The 21,934-nt window shown below is 32.8% G+C and overlaps 1 protein-coding gene and 1 long non-coding RNA gene across 2 annotated transcripts; one reads left to right on the forward strand and one right to left on the reverse strand.

Moving 5' to 3' along the window:
* The first annotated feature begins 3,534 nt into the window (after nucleotides 1-3,534).
* LOC134253857 (uncharacterized) lies at nucleotides 3,535-4,749 on the forward strand. Its single transcript, XR_009989182.1, has 3 exons — nucleotides 3,535-3,668; nucleotides 3,802-4,008; nucleotides 4,163-4,749. It is a non-coding gene; the product is annotated as an uncharacterized LOC134253857 (long non-coding RNA).
* A 2,713-nt stretch (nucleotides 4,750-7,462) lies between these two features.
* LOC134253855 (uncharacterized) lies at nucleotides 7,463-9,754 on the reverse strand. Its single transcript, XM_062736445.1, has 2 exons — nucleotides 8,465-9,754; nucleotides 7,463-8,352 (listed from the first exon to the last, which is right to left on the reverse strand). The coding sequence occupies exons 1-2, from the start codon at nucleotides 9,657-9,659 to the stop codon at nucleotides 7,463-7,465; spliced, it is 2,085 nt and encodes a 694-aa protein (XP_062592429.1). The 5' UTR covers nucleotides 9,660-9,754.
* Nucleotides 9,755-21,934: the final 12,180 nt, after the last annotated feature.

Below are 21,934 nucleotides of genomic sequence, written 5' to 3' on the forward strand. Positions count from 1 at the left end.
AAAAAATCAACAGAATGATTCACATGGGTCTTAGAATAAAATGTGTAAAAATAAAGAAAATTGAACCGGTGGTTTCAGATATTTTGGCGATTAATAAAAATTCGATGGCAAAAAAACTAAAAGATTCAGTAGATGACGTCACAATATTTGACCTTTGACCTCGTGATATGACCTTGACCTTTGTAGTACATAAAGAATGGAGACTCCTTATATATGTGTCAAAATATCACCCCTCTACTGTTTATGGAACAAAAGTTGCACTGCATTTTATAACACACTGTTACATGCTTGTTTATTGCACTTAAATAGCGTAAACTCATTCCAAAATGTAAGCTCCCAAGTGACCAACATATAGAATTCTCTGATTTTTTCACAAAATATAAAGCAAATATGCCAAAACTTATTATTTTTCTTTTAGGTATCGTTTATTGTTGTTGATAAAGTAATATTATTCTTTTTTCCTCCAGTACTTCTTAAGAAATGGGTTGAAATAGAATCCACGGGTGTTTTGTCCTACCTTAAATGAAAACAATTAGGTTTTTGAATGAAAATTGATTTCTGACTCCTGTGAACATTAAATTATTGGTAAAATAAAAATGTATACAGTTAGGGGGTTGTCATCTTTTTTTTGGAACATAATATTGATTAATAAAACTGATTGTAAAATTGATACTAGATGCTGTCATGAGACAGTAATACCCGCACTAATGTGTTTGCCTCTAAATACACAATCCTACGGGCGGCTTACCAAGGAAAAAGTCAAAATAATTCTATATAATTCAGGCACGTAGCATCATTTTTGAAAGGGGGGGGGGCAACCTGACGGACGGACATGAGTAACAACAGTATACCCGAACTTTCTTTAGAAGGTGCGGGTATAAAAATCAGATTCATGTATCATGTAAAATCAGAAAAAACAATTGGCCATTTATAAAGCCAAGTTTATCGACTAAGAAAATATGTTTAGCTCATTAAATTTTACAATCAAACTTCCTGGTGGATTATTCTATACACAAGTTCTCATAAACACAAATTATATTTTTTCAAGTTCACGCAGATAATTGTCGTAAGACTTTATAATTGCTGTAATAAATTAATTCTCACCTTTTGATCTCCAACTAATTACAACCAAATAGCTGAACACACACGCTGAGCAAACGGGCGCCATATCAACATTTAGGATCCGTTACCTGTGGCACCGCATATTATAAAGTCATGATTCTGAGCATACAACACTTATTTATATCTAAGATTTAATAAATGGTCTTAAATTATTACAAAATAAATGAAATATTAAAAAAAGAGGGGAGATGTTTCGCACCAAAATCGGCGCGAATCATGCGGGCGCGAAACATCGCAGTGCGAAACAGAATCGGTGCGAAACATCCCGGATTCCTGTAAATATAACACCTGGTTTATTCAGTCCGGGGATGTTTGGATCTACACATGTATTAATCATATTAAGGAAAAAAAATCTTGACCTTCTGAACAATGATTTTTGGGAAATGTTACAGGAAACAAACATATTTTTTTTTAAACCTCATGTAGAAAATTTTGAATTTTTTTTAAATGGATGGATGGTGATTTATTTCGAGAAAGCTTTTATTTTAAAATTGCGAGTTGTCTTTTGAAATTGCGAGTTCATATTTTTGTAACTCGCAATAGGACTCATTCGTCATATTTGTGACGTCAGGTGTCGCTGGTGTACTAGAGGTGGTTACGTAAACGCTTTAATCACCGCGGCGCTTGTAACAATGTAAACAAATGGACGTGTTCTCGAACTTGGAGCTAAACCATGCTAAACGGAGGGGCTGAATCGATCTTTAATCGAGCTGTCACAACCGGGAAAAAGGGTTATCCGAATCTTGGGTAATTATTTTTTGTAAATAATATACATTTATGGAAACCTTCTAAGAATTATCGAGTGTAACATGCCTATATATGAGGAAGACAATTGCAATCTAATTAAAATCAGACTTCTTAGATCCGCGCCGTATACACTCTGCATCATGACGAGAAATTATTTTAGTCAAGGGCAAACAACCTGTATTGTGACGTTACCTATTTTCGATAGTATCCTAATTTCGACACCTCACGCAGAGTGTATACGGCGCGGATCTAAGAAGTCTGATTTTAATTAGATTGATGAGGAAGATAGTACAACGACAAAGATAGTACAACGACAAAGCATTGAGTTTACAATCGACATTTTTGTAGATTGTCGGATTTATTATCATCTTTATCACTTACACAAACACTAGATTCAAATGAAATTAGTATATGATATGAATTCTTATGGCTATATTATGTTATTTATTCCTTTTTACATGACAATCATCGCACAGCTAGGTTATGTAGGTCTACACTGGTTATATACTGTTGCATTTCGTTGTTGTTGTTTAAAAGAGCAACGTCCCAAATGATCATCAAGGGTAATTAAGTGCAACGTTATATTCATTGCAAGGCAAATACAAACTAAACATTCATTTTATTTGAACAGATTACAAAAAAAAAAAATAATAATAATAATAATAACAAAACTGGAACAAATACAAACATCATATTTCAACCCTCACCAAAAGACTCTCCAGATCCTACACAAAGATAAATTAAGTGGCCGTTCATTGATACTGGATAAAGATAACTGATTAGCCTCATATTGTTGTTTTTTAAATAAAAAAAAAAAATTGAGACTGGTACTTTTACTTTGATGTAAGTCGCTCACATTTCACAGTGGTTAGAGTGTCTGTCCTGTCTACAGTCGTCAAATCTAAGAGCTGAACCTAATGTCGACGGTTCAAATCCACTGTGTTACATGGAGAGATGAGACCGTATAAACCGTGGTCCTGTTTGCACAAAAAAGATCCATCACTGCTCAATGGCCCACAGTGCCAAGAATAGGTATATTTGCAGTCCGCCATCAGCAAATGATGGTGTCTCCATATGAGTAAAGAATTCTTAAGAGGGACATTAAACAACAAACAAACATAGATTTAATATGTGCCCTTATACTTTATTGTGCATATGTATAATTTGAAACTTATTTGTTCTGTACATATTTTTTCATAGTCAGTAGCTACATGTATACTTAGACACCTTTGTTATAATTAAGGTAAAAATGAGTACCAATATTTTAAAGTTATAATTTGCTAGATCCATTTTATACAGTACCGGTATTTGTGTTTCTATAATGTGACCCTCAACAACTTAGTTTACATTTACAATTTCATTACCGGGTAAATCGAAAAGATATACCCAGTAATTAAATAAAACCTGCTGCATGTAAAAATAAATAAAAGGAATATATATATACATGTAGTAGCTGTTATTGTACAACTAAATACAAAAAAACATAATTTTACAGTCCTCTGAAAAAAAGAATTTATTATCAGGACTATGGATAGACCTCACTTACAAACTGACTTTCTATTTGTTTCTAAATAAAAACCTATACTGAGTAAATTGGGTTATTTTTTAATTATTTAAGAATAAATATTTTTTTCATTTTATTTTATTTAGGAGATCAGCAGGTAAAATAAGATGTCAAAGCTTACAGGAAGCTTTATTATGGCTGGATGGTACATGTAACATAAAAATTCTATTTTTCCCCGTCCTCATGAAATGGCATCCATCCTATTGTCAGTGCTGCCAGGAAAAAAAAAGAACTGGTATGTAATCGCATTTGTCATTGTGTTTTTTTTTAAATGAAAGAAAGTATACTGATAATTTATACATAAGCAATACTTCAATGCTTCCAATTTTAATTCTAAAAAAAAATGAATTTCCTTTTATTAACATTAGGTGTATTACAACCTAAGACAAAGTGTTGAGATGTTTGGCAGTCCTATACATTCACAGAGAAAATGTTCTGCTGGAAATATGGGGCAACATTCAGCCTGTACACACACAGACTAGTTATGCTCATGCTTGGCAAATTCTCTAATAGATGGACTACAATAATCTTGTATGCAGTATCTTCAAGCTTTTCGAAAACTTACAATTACAATAGTAAGGATTCCATTTTAATTTGAAAAGTAGTTCAATTTTATTTATAAATTAAAAATATTTAAAGACAGTTTATTTTACCGAAAAACAAGTACAGTCATGATAATGCTATTACATGTACTCTATACTAATAATTGCTACTCATTCTTATTTGAAGGGATTCCACCAAAAACTGAAAGAGAAAAGAAGCTGATGTACTCAAGCAATCCCTGGCAAGAGAAATTAATTTGTGAAATGAAAGAATGCACAGACTTAAACATTTTAATATTTTTTTGTACAAAAATTGACATTGAAAGGAATTTACTGTATGTGTAGTTAAAATAGCGGGCTTCATATTTCATCTACTTTTGCACGAATTAACGAGGTGCCATTGTAGTACAAAATTAATTTAGGTTGGATAAGAGTTGTTCTCTGACAAAAAATTGGTACAAGTTAACCACAATCCGTGTCCCAGTTACAATCATCGATCCTTTTCATATCCGGAACCACCAGCATCGCGTTGAGACACATAAAAAGACAAATATATTCAGAAAAGAAGAGGATGTGCTAATATTCATGAATACACTAAGAATTCATTTATAAATAGAATATACGACACAAATATTTGTAACGCTAATTCATGATTATGCCAACAACTCCATATTTATTGATTGCGCTAAATTTTGAAAGTGCTAAATTATGTACATGTACAGTATCTTTCCCTAGCTTGAACTTTTCTCTGTTAAGGATTTTGCTTATTTTATTCATGGCTGTAAATAAATAAAATAAATAAAACGATAAAGATTGTATTAAATATTTATACATGTTTATTCCTTTCATACTTAAATTTGAGCAGTTAGGTACAATGTTCTTGTAAACCAATGTTCGTGGATTTGACGAGTCTCTCTTGCCCATGGATTTTGTTAACATATTGATTGAATCTACATTATCAATGAGTTATAATCCACAAAATTACATACCCATGAACGATTTTTCTTGTCCATGAACATTGAACCCCACAAATTAACATGACTAAAAAGATTCCACAGAATTCATAAAACATGTACTATCATTTTTAATTCTTTTTCAAAGCAAGCAAAAATAATTTTTTAAAAAATTTTCTAGAAATTAAACATGTGTCAAAAATTCTTAAAACTATGTACTTGTGTTCTGAAAGAAGTAAGTGTGGTATATTACAAATATTTGCCCCCTTTCATATTTCAACAATATTTATAATAGAAGATGAACATGAGTCTACCTTTTCAATTATAACTTTATTTTATTGTTCTGATGCCCCCGTTGCCTAGCAACCACCCACGAAAAAGCAATGTTGAAAGCTCTTGGATTTAATATTTAACTGTTTTGGGAAATAATAACCAACAACAATATTTTCATTTTAGCTTTATAATGATCATATGTACTGAAAATTCCTAAACATTGCATTAACAAATTTATTTTGATGGGAAAACACCATAGCAACCACTCAAACATATCTTAGCAACCAGTTTATTTACTATAGCAACCAATATGAGTATGAAGTGAAGAAGTCAATACATGTCATATATTCATTAGCATTAAAGTTAATTGAAGTACTATTTATATCTAAGCTTCTATTTCACTGGTAATGCAAAACAAAATATTTCCTAGCAATGCTTAATAATTCCATGGCAACCACTTACTATTTCAGACATTAAAATATTTTAAAGAGCCACATTTTATACATAAAAAATATTGCACTTTTACATACAGTGCATCCCTATGGCACACATCAACAAAGATTCAATCCAAACTTTGTATATCAGAAAAGCTTCCTCAAAAAATATTTTCAGGTTTTAGGATGTTATGGATGTATGGTTACCTTGGCAACAAGTCTCAAATTTGGAAAAAAAATAATATTTGATCATTTTGAAATCTTATCGCACATTTTTATGGTCTAACAGGGAACAATGGTCTTTGCTGAAACACAAGTTTAAGGCTTCATATTTCATATTTATGGAAAAGTCAATAGGGTATAATCCTATTTTCTGGTGTTGCCATGGAAACAAAACAAAAAACAAAAATTAGCAATTTTACAATCTGACTTTTTTAAATCTTCAGATTAATAGTACATACATTACAGTTGCTATGGAAATGGAATCAAAAATGAAGATAAGCAATTGTTTTGTGGCTAGCATTTACACTGAATCATGCCATTGCCTAAAATCATTTCTAGGTTTAAAAGGTTATGACTAATAAAGAACAGTTTCAAAAAATGAGGAAGAGGTAATTAAAACATATACATGCATACAGGTAGCCTTACTTTGAAAATAAGATGAGTAGAATGTAAGAGATAGTTCATATTTTGCAATGCATATATGATCATGTAAAATATTCCATTGTCTTCAACAGTGTAGACATGTCACTCCTACACACACACACACACACACACACACACACACACACACACACACACACACACACACATATATATATATATATATATATATATATATATATATATATATATATATATATATATATATATATATATATATTAACAATTACATATAATCATATCTCAAACAGACCTGTATGAAGGGTTTAACTTGTTTAAGGTTAAAGCTTATTTACTATCAATATCAGATTATTTGACAGTTAGAGACTGATTTGTCTCCCACCGATAAAAATCATCACATTTTACATGAAAATATCATTTTATGTATTATTGTGTATATCATTACAGACATTATACTAGTATCTTAATAATTTTATTTCAGCATAACTGATTCTTAACATATGTTTCCCTCTAAATTGTTTATCATTGTTACCCCATGTTTCCACCTTGAACATACCAGCAAAGGCAAATTCATATAAATTAAATGTAAAAAAAACCATCAAAGATATAACTATCCAATCAAATCTACACTGATTGCTGAAGCAAACATAAAATGTAATACATATATCATTTGAGATGAATTTCCTTTGAAAGATCTATTTAATCCTTAAGGTACTCCGATCCTTAGATTCTGAAAATCAGGCATTGACTAATTGAACAAACTTACAAAAATGTGTCTGAATTCTTAAAGTAACATATTTTTACCCACAATAATTCTTCAAACTGCATCTTAAAGTTAATCATATTATATAAAAAAAATTAATAAATCTGAATTAAATGTTCTAGAAATGCGAATAAAAAAACTACAATACATTTTCTATTCAAAATTGATCATCAACAAACACATTTTAGAAATGAAAATCATAGGCATCCAGGCTTTTGAATAAATATCACAATGTTTATACATTTAAGGCAGCTGTAGTTTCTGTGGTAAGATTAAAATGAACCTCAATTTCTTTACAAACATGTATGTAATTTTAAAGTACTTTCATGGCGTAAAATTTTTTCCCTTCATAAGCATCATTTTGAGATTTTTTAATATAAATTAGGAATTTAAGAGTTATCTGTCCTGGCTGAGGATTGGAGTACCTTAATTCCTGAAATTCACTCCTCCACAATGTCACTATCTGAATCTTCTTGGTATGCCGCATTCAGAAAGTGACATTTAGGTCCAGGTCCAGATGACAGTGGTTCTTCACTCTGATGCCTTTTCCATCCAAGGAACCACAGTACACTGGACACATGGGCACAGCAACCAACCAGTCTTGCTCCAATTTTGCATGTACAGTACCAACCACAAATGGCCTCTACACTCTCCTCTCTACCTCTATATTTTATCCAAAGTGTGTGAAGAACATTTCTAGAATGGCGAGACTGAATCTTAACTCTCAAAAGATTTGGAAAATCATGGCATACCATAACTTCATAGCTGCCTTCATCTTTTAAATGTTCTCGTGTGTAATTCTCTGCATGTTTGACTTGATAAATACCTAATGTCAGGGAGCGTAGGTCATCGAGTGAAAGGACAGGAAAATCAGCAAGTTCAGAGGATGCATCGATAGCTGAATATACAGCACGGCGAGTCAACAGCTTATTTTCTTGAACAAGAACCTGGACTTCATTGGATTTCTGTGACCTTTCTAGCATTTTGATGGCAACACTTTCAGTCTCAGGGTCCATGCTACCAAGACAAGGCCTGAAACAGTTACATAGTGCACATACGATTCTAACAAAATCCCCAACCTGTGGAAGTAGCTTGTTAGGAATAACTTTGTCCAGTAGTCTCCACTGTTTAAGTCTGCCATTAGCACTCTCAACTACCCATCTTACTTTAGTGACCATTCTTGAGAGGTTGGCTTCCGTAGTTGTATGTTGCTTTTCTCCCCTTTGCAGATAGAATGGCATGTGGACTTTCAATCCAATATCTTCCATAAAGGTCACTGCATCTCTGAACCCTCTGTCAACTACGACCACATCATCTTCTTTCAACCATACTGGAGCAAAAAAAAATATCAATGTTATTACTTTTATTATATCTTGACTTCCACGAACTTGGGTCTATTGAAAAGACATACTTGTATTTCAAATCTGTAACAGTAAACATACCTTGAATGTTTTCTGCATTTTGAGAATACATATGCTTTGTTATGCTGGCATCATTGTTGTGACAATCTGCCACATATGGTCCCATAACACTTAAAATGTACCCATCAGAGGCCACAACCATCATAGGTTTCACTAAAGGACGGTTTTTATGGAGACTGTATGAAAGGCGCTGAAATTCGTAGTCATAGCTCTTTTGGATGTATATATATGTACCATCCAAGATGATAACAGCTTGATCTTCCTCAGTGGTGAAAAGCTTTCGGGCAATTGGAGTTGTATGATGCTGAGAGAATTCCTGATGACTTATATGTTGGAATCCAAGATGTTTTGGCACAAAATTCTGCATGAGAGCCTCTCTTACTGATGGAATTATTCTTTGAATCTGATATACAGAAAGCTTGAAGATTGTGGAAAGTATTGTGTTGGGAAGGCCAGTGCGGAGTTTTGTCAGGAATACAGCAAGACAAGTTCTCTTGGTACGGCTGGAATTGTTCCTTATATTCTTTAATTCATGAACAAGTTCTGCAAATTGCTCTTTTCTCAAGCCAGTGAGACACAAATAGTCTTCTTCACTCAGAAGAGATGGTACATCAAAGTTGAGGTAAGTTGCAGATTTGATGGTACTTCTAAGGCTAGATAAAAGCTTGCATATGTCAGTTCTTGATAGTTGTTCTTCATCTTTTGTTGTCGTTAGTCCTGAGAGTGCATCTTTATTTAGGTAGCCATCTTCAACATGCATCTTGCAACATCTGCTGTCATCATTGATGAAGATTCCCGTTTCAACAAAAGCTTGTACAATGGAGGACGCTGGGATATTTATAAGGCGGTTTCTGTTAGAGTATGGCTTTCTGCAAATGACACATTTTCTGTGACCTTTTGGCGTTGATGTTATGGGAAGGCATATTGATTTTGGACTTTTTAATGAAGGATTTGAATCTGAGTTACACGTGGGCAGAGGTGGGAAGTATTCTGGATCACTGCATATTAGAGTACATGTATTTGAGGCACCAACAACTGTTCGTTTGCGAGAAAAGGATTGGTAACATTTATGACAAACTACATCCTCCTTAAGTACAGCTCTCCCTAGTCGCCGCTCTGTTTCCTTTATCAGCGGTTGCGTTCTAACGTGCCTCCTTGACTCAGATCCACCGCAACTTCTCTGATGACACCAGCAACAGTCGTATGCTTTAGGCATGATGAGAAAGGTTGCTCCTGAAATCAAAATTTAAAAATATAGTGGTAAAAAATTGTTATAAGTTAATTTTCAAAGATATTTTCTGTATTTGCATAAATGTATAGTGCATGTACAGTTACATGGATCAAAGAAAGGGTTTTCTACCATGATGAAAAAACACACAAGGGCCTTGACACTGTTTATTTGAATAATAAAATGCTTTAATTTGCTTTGTAAACTCTTTATGACAAAACTCTTTGTCGGTACTAAAACATACTATTAAAGATTTCATCAGCACAACACTTTCCATGCATCTTTTATTTCTTAATTAAATTATAAGAGTTATAATTATTGGTGTGTTAATGAAGCTTTGGTAATCTGCCCATAGGTTTAAAATAGGACTATTCAATTCAGGGAATTAATTTATGTGCCCTACTTCAGAATTTTTTTTATTTAATATATGAATTTCTGACCTTGACATTTAACTCTTTTATTTAATAATCAAAAGGGTCTTTCTTATAAGGAGTTATGAGGTAAAATATGATAGCAAAGTATATGAATTACTTTCTGAAAAATCAACTAGACACATAAGTGTTTTGAACTGACAAAGACAGCTAGACAGACAGAAGGGCATGTCCAAAATATAACCATGCAGTTTAGTGAAGGTGTGAACAATACATGTAACTTGTGTTTATCTACAATGTGCTGATTTCATAACCTAGCTCAAATTCACATTACAATGTAATGCCTCAAATAACTGCAGATATCTTCAATTATTCAAAGATACATGTAACACCGGTACCAATTCCTTTGATATGATTTATAATTTAATTATTATTAATAATATCTCTTTTAATAGTTAATGATATATTAGTGATATATCTGATTTATTGCTTAATGCATCAATGCAGTTGTTGATATCATTTGCTGATTTGAATGTGCACAATAATTTTGCTCTCTTTAATCTAATTTAATTGAAAAGACTAATTATAATTAATCTAATGAGTACAATAATTGAAAAGAAATGTTTTCATCCTTTGACAATATTGTGTGCATTAATTTAATAATTGTTCTCTTCAATTAAATAAATAATTAAGGCTTGCAACTTATTAATTTACAGCTCATTTGTGCAAGTAAATACAGAAGAATGGACATTAACATACAGAAGATATAGTGTTCTCTTTCCATAATGTTATTTTGTACTAGATTTTGTACAATGCAATTGAATATGTTGATGTCAAAATGGGCATTTAATTAATCACAAAAAAAAAGATCTTCTAGGCTTAAAAAAAATCTGTAATTACATCTTTATGGTACATCCTTTTTTTTTAAATGTCCATGTTTGGGTTTTTTTTTTGTGTTTTTTTTTCCATTAGTGTATATGGGCTCTAAATTATACACTGCATAATTAATTTTTTTTTTGAAAGTCTTTTTCAATAAAATTAAAATGATTTTCTTGGAAATAATTTCGTTAATATTTTCAGAGGTTTAAAATTCATCTTCAGAATTTAATAAAATAATCCTTCGTCTTTTTTAAAATCAATTTTGAAAAAGAACCAAATTGATTTATTCATTGATTTTAGAAGTATGTATGATTAAAAATATTATAACTAATATGAACATGTATTAATTTTTTAATTCTCAATTATGTCAATATTCCAATCTAATTTTTATTCTATCAAATATACGTAAATGAAATATAAAGAACCTATAACAATAAATTCTTGATTCAAGAAGCTTAGAAATATCCCGTGTGGGACCTCAATGCCGATTATTTCCCTTGTATATTGCTAGGAAACTGTAAACAAATCCAGCGATATGCAGTAGCCTATAAATAGATTATATCTGGTGTTTATACATTAATCCATGGACTTTAACTGTTACCATTAATTTCGATTTGGTATTCCTAGCTATTCTTTTGAAAAGTAGCTCCATTTTCCTTTCTAAAAATCGAAAAAAGCCTAGTAGCACATTCATTTTTTAACAGCAGCTGATATGTAGGCCTAAAGAACACTTTAATCTGTTTGCTTTGTATGTTTATTTATACATACATCTAAATGTTCACCATTTGATCACTTACCTAATATTGCAGTAATTACGGCATGGGCATTATCCTGTTATTCGCTCCGCGGAATGAATAATATTTGACGTTGTTGACGTTACGTTTTTCTTCATATTTATACTTGACTTTGAACATGTTGAAAGAATACATAAATACTTTCAGATATTAGCCTTTATTCCGTGGTAATTTTTTTTATCACTACTAAATTTCATTACAGGGCATATTGGATAAAATTTTAGATGTGAGAGAATTATTCAATGCAATGTATAGCGTTTATTCCGTGAATTTCTCTTATACGCATGAGGAAAACGGCAACTGTTATCAATTAATTTACTCTCTATATATACTATTTAACGGAATAAACAGCTAGTATTTTCATAAATGATTTCATGTTTATACATTTATCAGGGAATAAAATGTTATATAATTATGTTTGTTCTATTACGAAATAAACTACATGATTTATTGATTAAAATTTTAAATGTGAGAGAATTATTTAGTATATATAACGTTTATTCCGTAAATGTCTCTTATATGCATGAGGAAAACGAAAACTGTTATCAATTTAATTTCTATATTATTTAACGGAATAAACAATATTTTCATGAATAATTTTATGTTTATACATTTATCAGGGAATAAAATGTAATATGTTATGTTTTTACGCTTGTTTTGTCACGGAATAAACCACATGGTATATCATCTTGTTTTGTCCATTGTTTGCTTACATGTTAAATTTCATTGCGTAGGACTCAAAAACATGTAGAAATGTGATAAATTGTATGTTTATTCATACACCTGTAACGGAATAAACCATATTTTTATGCTACTTAAATTTTATTGTTCTATAAATTAAGGAATCCATGCCTTGAAGTGGTACAGGTATATCCAAGTGAGTTTACAATATCATTCGAACAGTGAATGAATCTCTGTACATACATGATTTTAGTTCCTGTTTACTATATCAGACCTAATTCAAATTGAATACCATAACAAAAATCGAAAAAAAAAACACGCTTTCACGTTTACTACTTAACAATAGGAACAATGACCGAATGCATGAATAGTGTTTACCTTATTGCTATGGTTCAGTTATACTCAGTATGGCCTTTGTAAAAATCTTCCCCCGTTTATTCGCACCGGTGCTAATAAGTATACCTCTATTTCCATCCATTAAATACTTTTCTCACAATGAATATCCACCAAATAATCCAGTTTAGCTTGAACATGGAAAGATCGTCTGTATATACAGCTGTATATACTCCTGTTATTCGCACCGGTGCGAATAATTTTCACACTATATCCATTCATTAAATGTATTTTATAGTGTCTCCCCCCAATAATATCCAAGCCCCATTTTTTTTATATTCTCTCCCCCAAAGAAACCCTTTTCCCGGGAATTCTTCCCTTTCCTGGGCATTTTAGCTTGAAATCTGGAACTTCGTCTGTATATATATACTCCTGTTATTCGCACCGGTGCGAATAATTTTCACACTATATCCATTCATTAAATGTATTTTAGAGTGTCTCCCCCCAAAAATATCCAAGCCCCATTTTTTTTATATTCTCTCCCCCAAAGAAACCCTTTTCCCGGGAATACTTCCCTTTCCTGGGCATTTTAGCTTGAAATCTGGAACTTCGTCTGTATATATATACTCCTGTTATTCGCACCGGTGCGAATAATTTTCACACTATATCCATTCATTAAATGTATTTTAGAGTGTCTCCCCCCAAAAATATCCAAGCCCCATTTTTTTTTATATTCTCTCCCCCAAAGAAACCCTTTTCCCGGGAATACTTCCCTTTCCTGGGCATTTTAGCTTGAAATCTGGAACTTCGTCTGTATATATATACTCCTGTTATTCGCACCGGTGCGAATAAATTTCACACTATATCCATTCATTAAATGTATTTTAGAGTGTCTCCCCCCAAAAATATCCAAGCCCCATTTTTTTTATATTCTCTCCCCCAAAGAAACCCTTTTCCCGGGAATACTTCCCTTTCCTGGGCATTTTAGCTTGAAATCTGGAACTTCGTCTGTATATATATACTCCTGTTATTCGCACCGGTGCGAATAATTTTCACACTATATCCATTCATTAAATGTATTTTAGAGTGTCTCCCCCCAAAAATATCCAAGCCCCATTTTTTTTATATTCTCTCCCCAAAAGAAACCCTTTTCCCGGAAATACTTCCCTTTCCTGGGCATTTTAGCTTGAAATCTGGAACTTCGTCTGTATATATATACTCCTGTTATTCGCACCGGTGCGAATAATTTTCACACTATATCCATTCATTAAATGTATTTTAGAGTGTCTCCCCCCAAAAATATCCAAGCCCCATTTTTTTTTATATTCTCTCCCCCAAAGAAACCCTTTTCCCGGGAATACTTCCCTTTCCTGGGCATTTTAGCTTGAAATCTGGAACTTCGTCTGTATATATATACTCCTGTTATTCGCACCGGTGCGAATAATTTTCACACTATATTCATTCATTAAATGTATTTTAGAGTGTCTCCCCCCAAAAATATCCAAGCCCCATTTTTTTTATATTCTCTCCCCCAAAGAAACCCTTTTCCCGGGAATTCTTCCCTTTCCTGGGCATTTTAGCTTGAAATCTGGAACTTCGTCTGTATATATATACTCCTGTTATTCGCACCGGTGCGAATAATTTTCACACTATATTCATTCATTAAATATATATAAATGAAAACGGAGAATGTTTTGGATTTCTTTAATTCATATATTTGTATTCTTTAAATTTTAAGAATAACAAAACACTTGATATTTGCATTTTTATTATATAAATGTTAGTAAGGAATGCTTTTTCTCATTACTGTTATTAGTTTCACCTGATATCTTATTTTTAATTTCGACCTTGACCTAAGATAAATGGATCGTACTGAGGTTTGTTTTAGTTTTATTTGCTATTTCTGCATCCAAGGAATGTTTTGACGTTACGTCAACAACGTCAAATATTATTCACTCCGCGGAGCGAATAACAGGATAATGCCACGGCATGCTGAAGGATTGCATATTTTCTGAATTTCTGTATTGTCAAGGATACCATGTAGGCCTTTTTCTCGGAAAGCAGGTTTCCATGCAACTCGGATCCTCAGACGATATTGATTTTTATTAATTCAACCAAGTTTTAGTCTAGATTCAGCAACATACTATGATTTTTGATCCTTCATTTAATTATTACAAGAAAAGTATTAATTTATTTAACTAGAGCGCTAAAATAGGTAAAGTATGTAAAACAAACAACATTTGTCACTTACGACCGAATTTCCTCGCGCGAAAAAGCACCGCGCAGCACAAGGATTTTCTTGATATTAAACATCGAGCGCAGTGTTGTTCAGGAAAGATTTTTTTACTGTCAGTTCTTATGTGTAATATCTTTCTTACTTGTTAATATGAATCCTGAACAAGCATGCGCTCACATTTAATTTTAAGAAAAATCACCGAGAATTGCACCGAATTTTGAAAATTTCCCCAAACATTGCTACTTCTGAGACTGTATTCTATTATACAACGACGCATAAAATTGAAAAAAATCCCAGACATAGTCAGATTGGATTCTCTTTTATTCAGTGATGTTCTAAAAAAGCATATATGATTCACTTCAAATTTTGAGAAATCAGGGGGCAGAAAAAATGCAATAGTGCACTTAGCTCTTTAAAAAGTAATAGTTGTTCATCTTTTATTTCTAAGCACATCTCACTTAATAACCTAATAGCTAAATGCTAATAGCTACAATATTACCAATATGAGAAATTACTGTAATATTATTTCTATATGTTTCAGGTACATACATGTATCAGTCATCCTTAGTTAATTAAAGATTTACTCAGTGGATGATGGTTATCATTTATTAACAGCTTAAATGCTTGCACTGAATTTTTCATCTCTTTGTCAAAGAATATGGCTGATCTTAAAGAAACATCACAGTGACTGCTAGTCATCATTGGGGTATTGGTCTAAACTTCATGATGCACACTTTAGTTCACAACTCGTGAGGAACAGTTCAGTCTTTGTACCTTCTTCTTGTCTTGACTGCAGCCACGGAGCTGTAGGACTTGTATTGCTTGAGTTTTAAAATCCAAAACTGGATGTCAAGTTTACTTCATCCTTCTTTAGTCTACTTTTATCTCCTGTAAACAAGGAACTGGGCAAATATTATTTTTGTTTTGTAATATGGTAATGAGTTAAATAGAATATTATATAAAATAATCAATATTTACCCAGGGAAAATCAAAGACCCTACTCATACTAATAAAGGGGGGGAAAATATCTCATTATTAATATTTCTGATGTTGAAATATAAAATGTATAATAAAATTTAACATTGAATTTTGATATTAAATCATAAATTACAGTACTTATTCCATTTGCTAACAAATCAAGTTAATTCTATGGGGACATAAGCACATCATACTCTATTTGTACATTTTTAAAAGAAAACTGCCACTGTACATTAAATTCATCAGATTTAATCCTATTACATTTACCAGTTCTGCGTCTCTGTGTTTAACAACAACATCACAAAGCAACAAAAGCTTTAGACATTCTAATTAGATTTCAAACTTTTGAAATAATATATTAAATAATATTGCCATGTGTCAAGCTATTAAGACACTATTAATATAAATAATTCAAATGTCTTTTGACGAAAAAAATAATAAAGAGGGAGTTCACTTTTTCTTTAATTTAAGACAAAGTTAAAAAGTCACCAAGTCAATGTGTTTTATGCTGTATATAGTAACTCATTTTTCTGGTTAAATCTATATGATTTAATGATATATACTTCGTAAGATACTAATTAAAATTAATCAAAATCAATATTTTACCAAAAATCTAATCCTTCATATCGCCGACTCTGAAATTCTGGTGACAAGTGACATCGTGTTTACCAAACTTCCATAATCAGCTGATCATCTTCATGACCGATTTAGCGTCACTTTTCGTCTCAAACAAATGTCTAGATCTGAAAATAATGAGTGTCCGCAACCTCTACAACATCCTGGCACACCACAGAGAGTCGGCAATCGTTACAAATTGATTAATTTGGAGGTATATGTCCAGAAGAAACCACAGTGTCTCGCCACGCTACCATTTGTTTACACTCAGTCAAGCGCTTGACAAATTCAAACGTTTGCGTAACCACCTCTAATACCGCAGCGCCACCCGACGGTTAATGACGTGAATGCATACTATTATTTGCGAGTTGTAATTTTAGGGAGTTTCTACCCCTGCAGTACGTACTCGAAAATTTTTATAACCTAAGATTTTGATCTCGTACTCCTAGGAGTACAATTTTGAGTTGGAGCCATAGTTGGAGCTGGAGCCCGAGTCAAGGTTTATAACCTCCAAGCCAGGGGGTCGTAACATAAAGGCTACTTAAGTCTAAGACCGTGCTTAAGTAGGACTTAAGTACAGTCTAAAACTTAAGACCGTAACTAGAAGCGTACTAAGATTTGGTAATCTTAGCAAAACTTAGGCGGCCGATTTTCGATGTTAAAACATTCCTCTATACATATTATGCATTAAAGAAAATAATTATCTCTATTGGACGGTGATTTAAGAATTTTATTTTTTCGTTGGGGAAGGGGGGGGGGGGGGGTGGGTGATCACTGATTCCAATATCATTCCCAACACAGCATACATGTAAATACAAAATTTAATTTTAAGGATACGTCTAAAATTAGTGGGACCTTGGTTATAGAAATAAATTGAACACAGTAATAAACCATTGATCGGCATGTTTAATTTGAAAATATGAGTTGAAATAATTTGTTAAAAAAAGAAAAGAAAGAGGATTATGACTAAAACAGTAATAAAAAAGTATAGATCTGTAAAGTAGAATAAATGTATCTAACGATTTAGACAGGGTTCATTACAGTTCTAGAGAGAGAGAGAGAGAGAGAGAATTGCTGTTAAGTGGAGACATACATGTCCGAAAAAATATCCGATTTTTTTTTTTGTATCCTTGATTAAATTGCAAATGAGTATATCATAAAACTTCTGCAGGTTTTGCTTCTGACACGCATGACCTGATACATAGCGGGGATTCAAAATGTATTGAACTTGATAGAGTTTCAATTTTAAGTGGATAGGCGGACAATTATCTTTTCTTGTTTGCGATAATAACAGGTTAAGTGAACATTTGTCAAAACAAAAGAGTACAAAAGGTAAAGTGAAAATATCTCAGGTGATAAAACAATTGTCGATAACATTAACAATGAACCACAAATCGCCAATTTCTGACCGTGAGGTATTTGTTTTTAAACATTCCGAATAATTTATAACATGATTATAATTTGAATACGAAATCTAATCTAACATAACACAAACCGATAGGTAAGGACGTCAACTTTAATACATGTATGTAATTAATTAAAACCCTAACTGAATAGCTTTTAGCAATATATCTATATAAAATCAAAAACCATAGGTTGACTCATATGAAATATTTTTAACATAAGTTCGACTTAGCTAGGACCTACCTAAGTTCGCTTTATGTTACGGGTTAAGACATACTTAAGTAGTACTTAGATAGGTCCTAAGATTGTGCCTAAACCGTACTTACGACCCTACTTAAGTCAAAAACTTAGCAAGCTTTATGTTACGAGCCCCTGGTCTCCAAAAACAACACTGTCAATCAGAAATTCAAGCATCTTTTAGATGTCGACTTCAGAGTACATGTACCTGTATGTACAATCAGAATGCTTTTTAACAAAATATTCTGGAAGTGACCAATGACAATGTTATTTAAGCTTTCAACTATCAGGCATTTGTTTTTAGACATGTACTTTTATCATTGATTTTTTTTGTCAAAACGTACCCCATTTGGGATATTTTTCCTGCGTGGAACCTGCTCGTTTATGTTAGATGAAAACAAAGGCAATACATATTTTGAAATACATGAAAGTTTAAATATTCTTGTATTGTTTGCTTGTTTTAACGTATGCTCAGCACCTAGGGCCATTGAGCACTGGGGAATCTTTTTCATGCCAGCACCTACTGTGATATGGGGCTTTGGTTCATAAAGTCTCATCTGAAGCACCGGTCTCCGCGTCCTGCAGTGGGTTTGAACCCACGATGTAAGGATCAACACCTTACTCTGCGACTCTGGAGCAGACGCTCTTACCACTGTGTCACTCAGGCAACTTAAATATACCCAGTATTAGGAGATTAAATATGGCCGCCGAGCTATCAGCAGTGTAAAAGAGCTGGGCTATAATCTGTGGAAATTTTGGGAGACTTTGGAATTATTCATGGAAATTTTTTATTCCATATGATATAGGAGGTGTTTTTTTCTAGTGATTTCTCTAACTGGAGGAGCAGTTGAAACCTGAAAGGTGAATTTTGGTTAAAATTTGTATTCTACATTGTAAAAGTTTCAAACAATGCCTGGGGATAAAATTAAACCACCAGCTACAGTCCAAGCAGGGTTGAGAAGTACTCAGACTTCAAGAAAGGCGTCCACACAGGCCAGTGACAAACCAGTCAAGCATGCCATGTCTGATGTGTCTACATGTAGCTTGAGTGAAACCAGTTTTGTTACTGGTCATTTAAATGATGAGTTGGGGTCAATTAAGAAACAGTTATCTGATCTCCCAACAAAAACAGACATTGACTCCCTCAAGGAATCCATTGTTGGGAAGGAGGAGCTAAAGTGTGTGGTGACAGAAATTGTCAACATGCAGTCTTCTTACTTCTTTTGAAGATAGGATACAAAAACAAGTAGACAAAAGGGTAGATGAATTAAAGGAAGACTATGAACAGAAATATAAAGCAATGGAAATGGAAAATGAGAAATTGATGCAAGATCTAAAATCATTAAAAGACACAAATACAAAATTAAAAAAAGAAGTGAACTCCAACAAAAATGGCATCCAAGAAGCAATTAAAATGGCAAATTTTAATGAACAATATTCTAGAAAAAACAACATAAAAATCTTTAATTTTCGGACGACAGTAAATCAAGATCTGCGTAGGGATTTAGTGCAACTGGTGGAGTCTGACCTAGGGTTGCAGCTGAACCCGAGAGACATTACTGCAATTCATCGGATTCCATCACACAACACTGAGTTCAGAGATAAACCCGTGATTGTGCGCCTTGCTTCACCCGATGTGAAAATAGCATTAATGACACTAAAGAAGAAACTGAAAGGGGACGTCCGTTTCACATATGATGTCACGAAGAAAAACCTTGAGTTAATAAAACAAATCCGTGAAAATGAGGAAATGGAGTCAGCATGGTATTTTAACACAAGTGTCTATGGAAAAACTAATGATGGACTTCAACTCAAATTTGACTTGTTTGACAACATTGAAGAGCGCATCAGGAAAGGGTAAAATGTAGTAAAGAACAAAAACTAAAAACTGCTAATCCAAAGAAACATTTGTTTAAAAAAGTAAACATGCAGTGACTCATTAATAACTTGAGTTAAAGCATAAAAACAATTTGAATTATATTTATATGATATCTCTGAGAGTAAGTCTATGTGTAAAAACTCCCTAAATTGTAAGAATTTAAGATATGGACAGAAGTCGGCAGATTGTAAAAATTTCATTCGGGTTCGTAATTCTCAAAAATCTAAACATGTAAACAGTGTAGAAATCGTTTGCTGCCACTCCACCACTCGGAGTTCCTCGGATGACTCGTACCTCGCACATAACCTCGGACGTCAACGGTGAGTTACCATCTTGCTGATTCAGTCATGTGATCTTATTTGAATTTCTTTCAAATGTCATACATTTGAAATCGGCGTTATTTTGTGGCACACTCAAAAGTTTTTTCTTGCTTTCAAAGCTTACTAACATGAGTTTGTTATCAAAACCTGTTTACCACAAATTAAGAAACATTGTCGAAGGACGTTATGCAGAGCGAAATATGAAATGAGTGATAAGGCAGTTTCCGGCGGAGAAATGTAAGGATCTGATGCGTATTCCTCCACCAATCACATCCGAGGTTTGAATGGAGCGTAGCGGAGTCAGCCGAGGATTGCCGATTGGCCACTCCACTCTCCAGTCTCGTGTTGGTACTTTTTCTTTCCTTACATTAAGGTTTCGTCAAAGGTCAACATGTCTAAAAAATTATTTTTACAATAGCTCTAAAAATATGTGTAGTATAATATCAAAACGTTTACAGTTTATAAACATATCATTGATTAATAGATAGAAAGTATCACTTGATAACAAGTATTTTAAAAAAGATTTTTATTGAGAAAAATTGTATCAAAAAATGTGCATATTTATAGAAAAATGCACCTGCTTAATTCTGTTCTTTTTGTGAAAACCAACATTGTAGAAATATATGTTTATCATTGAAGGGCAAGTTGGACGTGAATGGTCTCTGAGAGGCTGTTATTAAAAGCATGACATGTATAAAGACGACCCCTATAGAATCCTCCATTTGCAATATACTTTCACTTTCAAGTCTAAATTCATTTGGACAAAATAAACAGGGAAAACAACTTTCCAGAGGCTATCCAAGTCCAACAATCCCTTCATTGATAAACATATTTTGTTTCTGCAATGATGGTTTTCACTAAGAGCACTGAATTAATTAGGTGTATTTTTTTGAAAATATATGCATTTTTAAGAAGAATTTTTCTCAATTAATATTATTCCAAGTATTTTTTTTATCAAGTGATACTTTCTATCTCTTAATCAATGAAAAATTTATAAACTGCTAAAGTATTAACTTTATACATCACATACTGTATACAGGGTTAATTTCGCCCCATGTTATTTTCGCCCTTTTGCACTTGCAAACATTTTTGCCTCGTTTTAAATTCGCCCATTCATAGTTCTGTTTAAGAAATTATGCTATGTAATTTGAATTCGTCCAGTTTTAAATTCGCCCAATCAAGAAGAGGGCGAAAGGGGCGAAAATAAAACGGGGGCGAAAATTTCCCTGTATACAGTAGTTTTGGGGCTATTGTAAAAATAAATTTTAGAACATGTTGACCTTTGACGAAACCTTAATACCACAGAATGCCATGTTTAACCGGTATATAGCTTTTAACTTGAAAGCCAATGCTTTCTTCACATTTTTATGTTTTGTTATTTTTTCTTTCTCTCTTCTTACTCTGGCTTGATTTATAAACCTTAGTTGACTTCCACGTAAGTGATAATTTCAAGTACAATGAATGAGATAAAGGGTTTGGGTAATCAAGAAAAAAGAAAGGATGTGTTGAAATTTTTAAAAGCTAAAAATTATGATA

This window comes from Saccostrea cucullata, unplaced genomic scaffold, assembly GCF_032062105.1.
Source record: "Saccostrea cucullata isolate Sc308-1 unplaced genomic scaffold, CSIRO_AGI_Scuc_v1 ctg5517, whole genome shotgun sequence".
Classification (NCBI taxonomy): Eukaryota; Metazoa; Mollusca; class Bivalvia; order Ostreida; family Ostreidae; genus Saccostrea; species Saccostrea cuccullata.